Here is a 13,675-nt window from a genome sequence, read left to right on the forward strand (position 1 = left end):
AATTGACTATATTAGTCATTAAATAATCCACAAGCCCACATAATGGAATGTAGAAAGATAAAAAAACAAAAGACAACACAGGTCTCTATACAGAGTTTATGCTTGAACTTTTAACGTGAAACAAGAAGCTGTATTAAAATGTATAATTAAAGACTCATTTGAGGGCTTCCCTGGTGGCTTAGTGGTAAATCTGCCTGCAATGCAAGAGACTGGGGTTCAATCCCTGGGTGGGGAAGACCCCTGCAGGAGGAAATGGCAACCCACTGCAGTATTCTTGCCTGGAGAAGTCTATGGACAGAGAAGCCTGGCAGGCTACAGTCTATGAGATTGCAGAGTCAGACACAAGCTAGCGACTAAACAACAACAAAGACTCAATTATACCTGAAGGTATAGATGAATCACCTGGGGATCTGGTTAAAATGTTGATTCTAGTTCATAGAGCTGGGTGGGGCCTGGGGTTATGTATTTCTAACAAGGTCAGAAGAGATGCTGATGCCTTTGGTCCTCAAATCATAATTAGGGTAAAAAGGATCTGCCCAGGTTCTCTTAGGTCAATAGGTGTTGGGAGCCACTGTGGTTATACAGAGGTGTGGGCTGCCTTCTTAGCCACATCTTGGCTACCAGTTTCTAACCAAAGCAGTTCTTAGAACAAGATTTGTCACCTATGAACACTTACTAGTCATAGAGCAGAAGACAGTTTTAAAGCCCATGCCTAAGGCTCCGTGAAGTCCCAACTCTGCCTTTTGAGAGCTTGGCACGAGAGTCTCACAATCCACATCTGCCATGGTCGTTAACACGGTGGTTCTCAAAGTGTGGACCCTGGGCCAGCAGCATCAGCAACAACCAGAAACATGTTAGAGATGCAGAATCAGAAAATCTGCACATGGGGCCTGGGAATCCGGGTTTTTAACCAGCCCTCCAGGTGGATCTGATGTACACTCAAGTTGGCGGACCACTGCTACAACAGCAGGATTTTGTCAACCGTCTAATTGAGTTCAGGCAACCAAGAGTCCCAGAACTACAGCTGGAGCTCTTGGAATCCAGCCTACCGCACCACTTTGAAAGGTAGAGGGCCTGCTAGATTCTTCTCACACCCCATTAACGTAAGGGCAGGCCATGTTTCTAAACCCTTTGCAGCAGTCCTTGTATTTTGTAAACTACAAATATCACTAACACAAGCCCCTCTCACATTAATTAGGATCCTAGATGTATTAATAGGATTTTAGGTGTAACACGAGCTAAATATAACTGAGGCTTTTACAGTGGCGGCCTCTGGAGTGAGGGTTTTTGATTAATTGCTGGCCAGCCACCCCTGGAGTGTGCTTTCCTGATTAAGACAACTGACCGCCTCTGCAGCATAGCTAAGCTAACACACACATACATCATTCTACACTGTCCAGAGGAGGATTTCTTTTTAACTCTTAAAATCTACTTTATTAAGGCATTTGTTGTTGTTTGTTCACTAAGTTGTGTCAGACTCTTTGTAACCCCATGGACTGTAGCACAACAGGCTTCCCTGTCTTTTGCTATCTCCCAGAGCTTGCTTAAACTCATGTCTGTTGAGTTGGTGATGCCATCCAGCTATCTCATCCTCTGTCACCCTCTTCTCCTCCTGCCCTCAGTCTTTCCCAGCATCAGGGTCTTTTACAGTGAGTTGGCTCTTCACATCAGGTAGCCAAAGTATTGGACCTTCAGTATCAGTCCTTCCAGTGAATATTCAGGATTGATTTCCTTTAGGATTGACTGGTTTGATCTCCTTGCAGTCCAGGGGACTCTCAAGAGTCTTCACCAGCACCACAGTTTGAAAGCATCAATTCTTTGGTGCTCAGCCTTCTTTATGGTCCACCTCTCATATCCATACAAGGCATACATAAATACAATAAAATGTATATGCTCTCAAGGGACCTTCATAACAATCAAGATAAATATCATTTTAATCACGTAAAAAATAGCCTTGTGTTCTTTTCAGTTAGTTGCCCTTCCCCTCCCCACTCCTGGCTACCATCTACCTGCTTTCTGTCAATATAGGTGAGATTAACCTGTTCTAGGGTTTCATATAAATGAAATCAAACTATTTTTTTAATCTTTGTGTTGTTACCCAGGGTAGCATTTTTCAAACCAGTTCACATTGTTGCATTGTCAGTAGTTAGTTCATTTTTATTACAGAGTAAAATTCCCATTGTGTGACTGTACCACAATTTGTTCATTCATTCTACTATAGTTTTCTTTCCAGTTTTTGGCTCTTATGGATGAAGGCTACTCTGGGCATTCACATAGACATCTTTTTGTGACATGTCTTTATTTCTTTGAGGTGACTAGGAGTAGATTTTTGGGTAATAAGATAGATGTTTGTTTAATTTCATGAGAAATTGTTAACCTGATTTTCCAAAGTAGTCATACTGTTTTATATTCGCACCAACAATGTATGAGAGTTCCAGTTGCTCCACATCCTTGCCACCATTTAGTATTGTCTGTTTTTATGGCATTTATGTTGGATATTTTAAAGTAAATTGCAGACCTTGTTTTTCTTTCCCCTAATTTCATTTTAGCTTGTTATATTTGATCTCTTCAAAGGCTATCAATCTAATAATGTTGACCCATCAACTTGGATATAGATTAAATTATTTCCCTTTCCTAATCTCCAGTTAGAATTGGTTCTGTGGGTGCCATTTGTTTATGGTTATTAGTCATGTTTACCAGTATTTTTTTCCCATTCTTTTATTCATTCAGTTTGCCAAAGTCCCTGAGCTGTATTAGACCTGCTTTCTCAGAGAACAGTTGTATGTTAAGTCACCGGGAAAGACAACAGAAGTTGGGGACAGGGTACTGGTCTTCAAGGAGCTTTTTGGAGCTAGGTTTGTGAAACATAAATGCACAGAAATGCAAGAAAAGAAATATAGCTTGGTGTATATCAAGACTTATGCAAAATTCAGTAAGGGCATACTGTAAATAGAGATTTCTGCTAGGTGAGATGAGTTGAGGCTTAATAGACAAGTGACAGTAGAAACCACTGTAGCAGAAATTGTAGAGTTGTTAATCCGTGCAGAATAATAGAATGATTGTACCTTATTATGTAAAGCTAAATGTAATCCCAGTATTTTTCACTTGATTTTTTAAAAAATATAGCAGTGTCTTTTATTAGTACAGAATATGGGCATAAACAAATATCCATCCTGATATGGATTTGTAACTTTTCTTATTGACATCTGATATCATTTTTGTATATTTAATATGCATCCAAATTTTTGATCAGCACACATTTCTGATTAGTAAATTTATGTGCACACACATACAAATTTGTGAACTTCTTTTTAAACCAACTCTTTTTTATCCTGTCTTTGCCAACTTATGTACTTCTTAAATAAATGCAGAAGAGTTAAATAGAAGGAATCTGTGGAATCAGGCAGACCTAAACCTGGATGAGAGTTAACTCTGCCAATTATATTTTAAAATACATCTCACACACAGACACATACACATGTTGAATAAGAAATGTTCCAAATGTTAACAGTGCACATCTTTGTGTAGTGAGATTATGGATGATTTATTTACTTGATTCCATGTTTTCCTTTAATTTCTTTGTTTTCCACAGTTAGCATGTATAACTTTGATAATTAGAAAAAATGTTATATGCCACTTGATTGTTTGCTAAATTCTCATAGCTAGTCCAGTGATGTATTCCCTGTTCTTTTAACTCTTATGTAGCTCATGACCTAGAGGGGTGGGGTTCAGGGGAGAGGGAGGGAAGTCCAAGAGGGAGGAGATATATGTATATGTGTGCATGCTTAGTCTTTCAGTCGTGTCTGATTCTTTGCAACCCTATGAACCATAGCCCACCAGGCTCCTCTGACCATGGAATTCTCCAGGCAAAGATACTGGAGTGCATAGCCATGCCCTTCTCCAGGGGATCTTCTTGACCTAGGAACCCGTGACTCCTGCATTGCAGGCAGATTTTTTACCATTAGAGCCACCAGGGATATACCTCGTTCACTTTGTTGTGCAGCAGAAACTAACATAACATTGTAAAGCAATTATACTCCAATAAAAAAATAAAATAACAGGAAAAAATATATAAATCTTGCATAGCAAAGATTCACTACAACAGAACCAAGATTACAGTCTAGAAAATAAATACGTGTCCCTCTATTCTCTCTTGGGAACAAGAATGACATAAGCACCCTGCAGGTTATGCCACTGTCGTCCCTCAAAGAACTTAGCTTTCCTGATCGTCAAAGAGCAAAAAGACATTTTTTTTCCCTTCCCCACATTGACAGAATTTCACCTTTCCAAAACTGGGGCATATACAAGAGATTTTTTCCCCTAGCCTTTTGTTGGCAGATCATTGGGAGCTTATCTGTGTTATGTGATGAAATAATAAATGATCTTTGTTTTCCCCCTTTCTTCTTCAGCTGACCTGAATAATGTCAGGTTCTCAGCATATAGGACTGCCATGAAACTCCGAAGACTGCAGAAGGCCCTTTGCTGTGAGTATTAACCAGTGCTTGAAATACTTGATAGTTACTCTTTGCTTGAAAAAAATGACTGGGGTATTTGCTCTTGAGGAGGGGAGAAATAGCTCTCTCAAGTCCAGATGTAACATAATTCATTTTTTTCAAATCTCTTTGGCTTAGTGTACATCTAGATTGGGGCTTCCCTGATTGCTCAATTCTAGGGCTTCCCTGGTAGCTCAGCTGGTAAAGAATCCACCTGCAATGTGGGAGACCTGGGCATCTAGAATACTCTGTCACATTGTTGAGAATCATTCCTGTCACCATTCCTCAGCTACTGATGTTGAATTGATGAGACTGATCATTTTTATTTTTTAAAGTATGGCACTGGCATCCAGAATTATCTTTATGAAACTTGAATTATCTCCCCCATTCCACCTTTGTTTCTTGTTAGAAAATGTGTTTAATGTTTGAAGTATTAGCACTCAGTTGCCTTAGCCAACCAAAGCACAGAGATGTGTATTGTTTTTTAGCTTGAATGCTAATGTTGAGATCAGTGCTGTCATAGAAGAATGATGACAAGGTTGTTTTTCTGCTTTTGCTAAATAGCATGCCTCAGTGTGAAAAAAATCCCAGAGTGTCATACAACGCTCTCAGTTCATTAGAAAGTTTATGTAACTGTTACTAAGTTATTGAGAGCCCGTGTATGCTGATGATCTGAGCACAAAATAGACAGGCACAGTCCTTATGCTGATGGAACCTATAGTCTAATAAGGGACACACAGGGTATCCAGAAGTCTACAGACATAGGTAAACATATATAAGGTCATCAAGAACCTCTACAATCTGTTTATTTTTTTCAAAGCAATGAGATTGCCCCTATTAAGGCTTTATGGACACCTGAGAAAAAGTGAAAGGACAATTTGAATGTTGTATATTTAGTTACATGACAGTGGATGGGGTACCATGAGAACAGCTAGTTGTGGGGGTGAGGTGCTGAGAAGACTTGCTTGAAGAGCCACGTGAGTCCAGAAAGGTAAGTAGAGTTCTGTCTGGGAGGAGCGTTCTCATCAGAAGGCAGAGTGTGTGTTGAGGCATGGGGTCCAGAGATGCACTCAGAAACTGAAAATGCCACAGCATGATAAAACACAGGAGCTCCAGGGAGGGGCTGCGGTGAAATATTCGGCTGGAGCCAGGCAGATTGTGAAAGGTTTTTACACTTAAGTTACACAGGGTGGGAAGGAGAGGGTGGGACGAATTGAGAGACTAGCATTGAAACATATACATCACCATATGTAAGAGAAATGGCCAATGGGAATTTGTTGTGTGACACAGGGAGCTCAGACCAGTGCTCTGTGATATCCTAGAGGAGTGGGTTGGGGTGGGAGGTGGGAGGGAGGTTCAAGAGGTAAGGGCCATATGTATACCTATGACTGATTCATGTTGATGGATGGCAGAGACCAGCACAATATTGTAAAGCAATTATCCTCCAATTACAAAAAACTTAAAGAATGTGGAAATCAGTGGGGAGCCATGTAGTGGGATGGCGTGTTGAGATGGTCATTTAGAAAGATGACTCTGGCTGTGGAATAGAGCCTGCATCAGTGCTGGGGATGGGGGTGGTGGTGCAGGGAGGTGTGGGGGTGTACCCCTGCAGGGGAGGAAACTCGGCAAGCAATTTTGGTCCTCTAAACCAGCAATCTGGTAGCCTGAATTGGCAGAGTAGGAATGGAGAAAACTGGGAGGACTTGAGAAATACAAGGTGGAATTGATAGGCCTCAGTGACAAGTTTGACGTGCCTGGTGAGGATGGATCAAGGAAGAGACTTAGGTGCTCAGCTGAGATGAACTGTGGGCCTGCTGGCAGTTGGCCATAGACACATAGCTGTGGTGCTCAGGAGAGACAGATGCACAACATTGAGGGATGATGAGTGTGCAGATGCTTAGGGAGAGGGAAAGTAACAAGAAAACAATATTTGAGACCAAGAGTGACCCATGTACAGAGGGGACTACAAAGGAACACACAGAGTGTAGTACCACATATTACGTGGGCAGGAAGAAGGGGCCCATCAGCAGGCTCAGATGCTGCTGGAAGGTCAGGAGGAAGTGGGCCCAAGGGTCCATTGGGTTGAGCAACAAGAAGGCCCTCAGGAACTTGGGTGAGATTTTAGGGGACATGGTGGAGGTGGTGAAGTGGGCTTAGAAGTCAGTGAAAAGTGGGGATGTAGAGAAAGTTGGTTGAGACAATTCTTGGAGAAAGGTTGTGAAGGGAAGTGGGGCAGTTGTTAGCTGGAAGGGGCGGAGAAGTTAATGGAGGGTACATACATTTAGACTGAGAGAAGCCTGAATCTATTTCAATAAGTATTAGAAGACAGGACAAAATGAACATTGTTGACTGAAGAGATAATAAAACATGTGAATCCTGGGAGGATGGGAGAAGATAACCCAGAGCTCTTGAGAAGGAAGGGTGTGCCTGTCTTCCAAGGTAGTGAGTAGGGTGAGGAGAGGATGTGAGCAGGGCCAGGTGACTAAGAAGACCTGGGGGAGGCAGGCAAGGGATGCCCGTGGACGGGGCTCCATTTTCGGCATGAAGGTAGAGGAGAGTTCCTGGGCTGCAGTTAACAGCAGAAAGTCGAGGTTGGCCTTACCTCTGTGGCCAGGGAGAAGGCTATTTTGGAAAGCAGCATCTTGGAGGTCAGTATCGGCTGAGTGTTTTAGGGCTGCACCCATCCTTGGAGGGATTTCTCCAGGAGCTGGATGATTCTACTCCAGGTGGGCAGAGGCCAGCTGGGCAAGAGAAATGAGGCTCTGGTCAAAAGAGGGGGTAAGTGGTTGGAATGCTGTCTGCCCAGTCCACATTGAGCAGGAGAAGCTGGGAATTCAGGTGGAAGCTGGGAATTAGGTGGTAGTGTGGTCAAGCGGCCAACAAACACTTCAGGGAGGTAGAGGAAGAGATTGTGTGGAAGTGACTGGAAGGCCAAAAGTTGTGGTCAGATGGCAGCAAAGCTCAGCAGTTTTTCGGAAGTGGAACGGGTCAGCTGATTGGCTCTAGGACATGACCATTTGCATGGGTGGTAGAGGTGGACTAGATGTCAATTTCCCTGCAGCTGAAATAGGAACTTAAGGAACTGAATGGCTAGAGTGACACACGAGTCATGACGGCCAATATTGAAATCACCCCAAATTGGACCCAACTGGACCGAATTGAACCCAATTCACGGCCGAGAGCTGTGAACCCTGGGAACCAAAACTTTAGGAATGAAGGTATCTGACCAGGGGGTCTGCAGAAGCTAGCAGGAAGATGGTCAAGGAGTGTTGTTGGTGTGTGATTTTCTACATGGTGGTAAAGACATGGCTTAGAAAGGAAATTGTTCGGAAGGAGAGAATAGGCCTGTCCTCTTTATCTTGGTCTCTCCAGTGCTCAGCACGAAGCCTGGCACAGAGAAGGGCTTAATCTGTTTTCACGGAATGGATGTGTGAATGAAAGGAGATTTGGGCTTCCATTTCTATATAGGTTAGACTCTGAAGCTGTCACTTTTCAACTGTATAGCTGCTAAGCTTAAGTGGTTTTTAGAGGACTCTCTGGGCCTATGATTTCCGTAGGGACCTGTTGAATGTACCAGAGCTGGAAAGAGGTAATTTGGGGTGGGGGAGTCAGAGGCCGGATGGAGAAAGTCTTCTGCCTCTTTTTCATCTTCCATCTCTGCCCCATCCCAGAGGTAGTGCCTCCCACTGAGAAAGGGACGACTGTGAAATGGCTACTGTAGAGTGCTATGGTGTACAGTCCTGTGAGACCCTAAAAGTTCAGTAGAGATAATATGTTGTGCCAGGTCATACTATGAAAAAGCCCCCAAACTGACTAGATTGGACCACCCTTTCCATACTATTCCTCGCAAATTTAGGCATTATTCAGTTCTCCTGTCAAAAAGTCTTTCCATTCACGAATGTGTCTCATTGTCTGTCATCTCACTGTATGTTAAAATTTCCAATAAACATGGGAAAAATGGGGGAATCTGATATTATAAAACATTTTGGCCACGAGTGGTTATGACCTCATAACAAAGTTAAGCTCTGAATGTGGAATGTAAAATTTTCACTTTTCAACTACTGTGCAACTCTTAGCACTTCCTTTCTCAGCATTACTTTTCTCATATTTGAAAAAGATTTAGGCACGGCAAAACGAGGGTGTATTTATCTAAATTAAGTGCTGGATTCTCAGGAATGGTAGAAGGGTTCCACGTGGAGTGTGAATACAGAATGAAGAGCTCACCTATCCTTTTATTATTGAAAACATGCATGATCGCCTTACTTAACTGTTCAGTAGATTATTTCAGAATTTCCCCTTAATTTTAGATACGCTTTGGTTTCCCTTCCGGCCTTTTCGTCATTTCTATGTCTGTAAAGTCATGATAAAGAGCTATTGTCTGGGGTCAGAAAATAAAACTTGTCCTGGCTAGCTTTCCCAACCGAAGGTCGTTTCCACCAACTTTTACTTTAATGAAAATTAATGATGTTATCTCAATGATTTCCTGATGCCAGTTAAGAGTTTGAATTACAGATGCCTTAGAAAATATGCCATGCTGCTGCCATTAAGCACTTAGTCTTATTATTTTTTCACTGCGCTATCAAAGCTTCAATACTGCAGAAACCTGAATACCGCAATGTTATCCACTGTAGAGAGTTTGCTGTTTAAGTCTAGAGCGTCATCATTGGTCTATAATGTCCCCAGTTTGTAATCGGTTTAATGTTGCATGACTCTGTACTGCCTTTCAAGGCATCGTGAATGAAAATTAAACTCGACAGAAAAGCAGAGACAAAGAGAAAATCTGGGTAAGATGGATTTATAAGCCGGACCTATGGCTGATAACCCATTGAAAGTTACAAAGAAGATAATCTGAGTTTTTTCTTTCTCCTACTGTGGTTCTCATGGCATCCTATAGGTTTGCGGCTTCTAAAATTAAAAATATAGCCAACTTCTAAGAGCAGAGATAAAAAAGGCACTTAACAAAACTCGTGTATTTAGTTTATTAGTGTGTGGTGGGTTGGAGAGAGCCCAAACCATAGGGCTAAATATACTGCAGTGGATAAATGTGACAGATATTCTGCAAACAAGAAATAGAGAACAATTTGCTTCTGTTCGGCAACTAAATCACACAGTGGGGAAATTTTCTACTGCCTGGAATTGTCTGCATAGAGGCACAATTGCCAGACTCATCCTTCCCACAAGATAGCTTAAAAAGGCGCTCCTTCTGGACCCAGGCACCTCACTTTTGGTGAATGTACAGAAAGGTGGCATCAGATAGGATTTGGTTGCTAAAAACTGAGAGGACCCACCATGTAACATGGCTTACAAATCTATATTCTACTGCAGAACAAGGTTACATACAGGCAACAGTGACAGTCAGGATATGCCTCCATGGCCACCGGCTCCCTCACAGCCTGAGTACCTGAGAGGCCAGTGTAATTATTTGGTCCCTTTTCTGCAAAAAATCTGTTCCCACATACCATGTATTATTGAGTTGACCAAAAAGTTCATTAGGGTTTTCCCAGAAGATGGTTCAGAGAAACCCAAATGAACTTTTTGGACCAGCCCAATATTGGAGGCTTCCCAGGTAGTTCAGCTGGTAACGAATCCGCCTGCCATGCAGGAGACCCCGATTTGATTCCTGGGTCAGGAAGTTCTCCTGGAGGAGGGATAGGCTACCCATTCCAGGATTCTTGAGCTTCCCTGGTAGATCAGATGGTAAAGAATCCACCTACAATGCAGGAGACGCAGGTTTGATCCCTGCGTCAGCAAGATCCCCTGGAGAAGGACATGGCAACACACTCCAGTATTCTTGCCTGGGAAATCCCATGGACAGAGGAGCCTGGTGGACTACAGTCACTCCATGGGCTCACAAAGAGTCAGACACAACTGAGCAACTAACACACGTTCTCTCCCACTGTAGTCCTGCTTGAAATGTGTCCAGCACCAGGAGTTACTAAGGAAAAGAAGGGTGAGTTCTCAGCCACGGTACTCATGCTGTTAAGGAGAACCTTGGAGGTTCCACTCTCCAGTTATTGTGACTTCCATTTCTAGTTTCCATCCTTCTCTTTCCTCCTGGATTTGGAGCCCCTTGATGTGTTCTTTTTGCACTAGGAGATCTCTTCCATCAGTTTCTCCTTTTTCACTTAAAGAAAATTCTGCCTGGCCAGGTAGTCCTCTCCCAGCTCCTAATTCTCCTAGGGTTCTTTTATTTTAAGGGCCCCCTGCTCCTTGGTCCACCAGATATGTTGCCACCATGTGGTAACATCTTCACTGTAACTAGGAAATACAATTCAGAGGCAAAAAATGTTGAGTCTCCCAGGCAGATGTCGTAGGGATAGTAGTCATTCCTAAACAGACCTTGGTTTTGAAATGCCACAGAAATATCAACAGCCATCCATAGCAAATTGCTAGCTTTTCATCTTAGGCCAGTGACATATAACTTGCTCTATTAAAGACACAGAGAGAAGTGTACCTGACCACAGTTATGGTGTGACAATGAACCTGATCAGTGGTCCTGGGATTTGCTTGTGTTCCTTGAGCAGAAGACACATGGGGGCAGAATGGCTCTCACTAATGGCTGCCTGAATGAAGTTCTCATGAATATTAAGTATCCGTGTGTATAATTACTGCCTCTTATATATTTCATATACAATAAACACTTTGTACTAAGGTACCTCTGCACTGTTAGGTGTCTTGTCTCTTCGTCCTTCAGTTCCTTTCTATCCCTTTCTGTGTTTAACATAAACATGCTGGTCCTTTCCATTTTCCCCCAGCACATCTCATGAATTCTACCCGTGTCAAACAAACTTCTATACTCAGAACATCTTAAAAGGTTTAACCTATGATTTACAGATTATTTGATTATTTAAAGTGGAATTTAAAACTCTCAAAAGTGAATGTATATTCCATCCAGATTATCCATGTAATCTAGACATTTACGTGGAAGCTTCGATATGAAGAAAATGTATCAGTGATAAATCTGAATGTCTAATTAACAACAACAACAAAACAGCCAAATTTTTGACTTTTCAATCTCAGGGAAGTAGGCCCACCAAATTCAACTTCATTTTCCTCAATGATCCAAGCATCTCAATTGTCCCTTCACTCATTTGTAGCTCTCCTCACACACTAATGAGGCCAATAGCTTTTTTAAACCCATATATATTACGACAGATGGGGTATATACCATCTAAACTTGCTATCACATACCTTTCTACCCAGTACCTTTTATAATCCTTCATCTTCACAATGAATGACCATGCAGTGTTCATCCAGATTATGAAACATCAGTATTCTCCAGATATGACTGGTTGAATATTCCCACAGGGTGCTTTCCCACACAGGTGCTTACTGACAGATACATCCTGTGAAACAGACTCCAAAAGACATGATGCCGTCCAGGTCACAGTCAGAACTCCTGTCTCCTCACCCAGTGTGTTCAGTAGATCAGTCAGCGGTACTGTTCACTTCCTGGCTCTTTAAAGGGGCATGAGTCATAGCCAAAGAGAGCACTGTTGATGACCAGTCGCTCAGTCGTGTCCGACTCTTTGTGACCGCGTGGACTGCAGCACACCAGGCTTCCCTGTCCTTCACCGTCTCCTGGAACTTGCTCAAACTCATGTCCATCGAGTTGGTGATGCCATCCAACCATCTCATCCTCTGCCATCCCCTTCTTCTCCTGCCGTCAGTCTTTCCCAGCCAGGGAGCATATTATTCTCTTATTCTAAGCCTCTTTCTAGGCACCAGCATTGTGTTAGCTTTTCAGTTTTTCACACCCATGTGGTGACTTTCTTCCCTTCAGCAACAATCTTACCTTTCTTCCTTATTGTTGCATTTTAATCCAATCTCTCCACCACTCCACTCCCGTCCTCCCCTCCCAGCAGAGAGTATATTCCCCTGGGCTCAGCCACTGTCCTCGTCCACATATAGGTGATAGCAAAATGAGACATGCCTGGACTTTGCCTTCTCCTTCTTTTCCCACTTTTTGATAAGGGCTCCCACTGGTTCCAAACAGAAAAAAATGGGGCCGTCCTATCCAGTAGGCAACAAAGCATGTGTTATGTTCAGCCCTAGTCAGGTGAGGTGTGAGAAGTGGGTAATTCAGCCCATGAGTCCTGTGGAACTCTTGCACTTACCTTCCAGCTAGCAGTCATAGTCTCTTCTTTCAGGATATTACCAGCTTGTAAGACTCTCAATTGTAGCCCCAGTCCAGGGCCTACTAGTGTTGCATTGAAAAAGAAAATTATGGTAAACTAGGGGACAGCCAGAAGTTCCCCACTTGAATTATGTTTCTAATTGTAATTGTTCTCACAGATGTAGCCCGTTTATCAAAAATGCTAGTTCTCGGGTTCCTTTGGCTGGAACTCCACCTGCAGGCCAGAGAGGTTGAAACTCAATGGAAGGAGATTCTGAACTTTTAAAGCTTTTGCTCCTCCAACCAAGAAAGTTAGTTTCTAGCAGACTAACTATCAGTTTGCTGTCCCTTTCTAATCCATTCTTCTAACTCCTGGAGTTCAGGTTCTACCATTTCCAGAATCCAGTAGAAAGTTGTATTATTGATAACCATTTTCAAAGCCTGTACTACTTCAGACCCAGGGTAGCTTGGCAACCAGCGTCAGTGGTTCATTTTCATCCCTTTTATCAGAATCATCTTCTTTTCCTTTGAAAAGAATGCCTTCCCCATATTTTCAGCTAAGAATGAGTTGGAGCCTTCTAAACCATCTCAGTTCTTGCACTAATTGCTCTGGTCATGACAGGTAAGCTCAAGAGCTGATGAGGACTCAAAATGAGAGTCCTTACAAATCTACAGTTCATTACAGGATAAAGGAGAAGCCTGCCATGTACCAACAACATTAAAAGAGGGCCATGCATCACAACCACAGGGTGGGGTCTGCAGAGGCCAAGTCTGAGCTCCAAGTGCCCTATCTCTGTCAGGGCCAGAACAGGGTGCACATTCTCTCTTGGATCGAGAACCACCAGTGTGAGCACAGAACACTTTAGAAACCAGGGCTCACCCATCAGAGTCTCAGCCAGGATTGCTTATAACTGCTGGTGCCCTGAATATCTTCTCCCTATATTTGTTGTTGTTCAGTCTCCCAGTCGTGTCTGACTCTTTGCGACCCCAGGGACAGCAGCATGCCAGGCCCTCCTGGAGTTTGCCCAAGTTCATGTTCATTGCATCAGTGATGCCGTCCAGCCAT

General features: G+C 42.8%; 1 protein-coding gene across 4 annotated transcripts in view; it reads left to right on the plus strand.

Moving 5' to 3' along the window:
• DMD (dystrophin) overlaps nucleotides 1-13,675 on the plus strand; it is a 2,165,569-nt gene that overhangs the window by 2,047,054 nt on the left and 104,840 nt on the right. For all 4 annotated transcript variants that reach the window (XM_061137756.1, XM_061137757.1, XM_061137760.1 and 1 more), the window contains one exon: nucleotides 4,410-4,484. In XM_061137756.1, coding sequence (XP_060993739.1) covers nucleotides 4,410-4,484 — 75 coding nt within the window. The remainder of the gene's footprint in view (nucleotides 1-4,409; nucleotides 4,485-13,675) is intronic.

The sequence above is a fragment of the Dama dama genome, chromosome X, assembly GCF_033118175.1.
Source record: "Dama dama isolate Ldn47 chromosome X, ASM3311817v1, whole genome shotgun sequence".
In the NCBI taxonomy this organism is placed as follows: domain Eukaryota; kingdom Metazoa; phylum Chordata; class Mammalia; order Artiodactyla; family Cervidae; genus Dama; species Dama dama.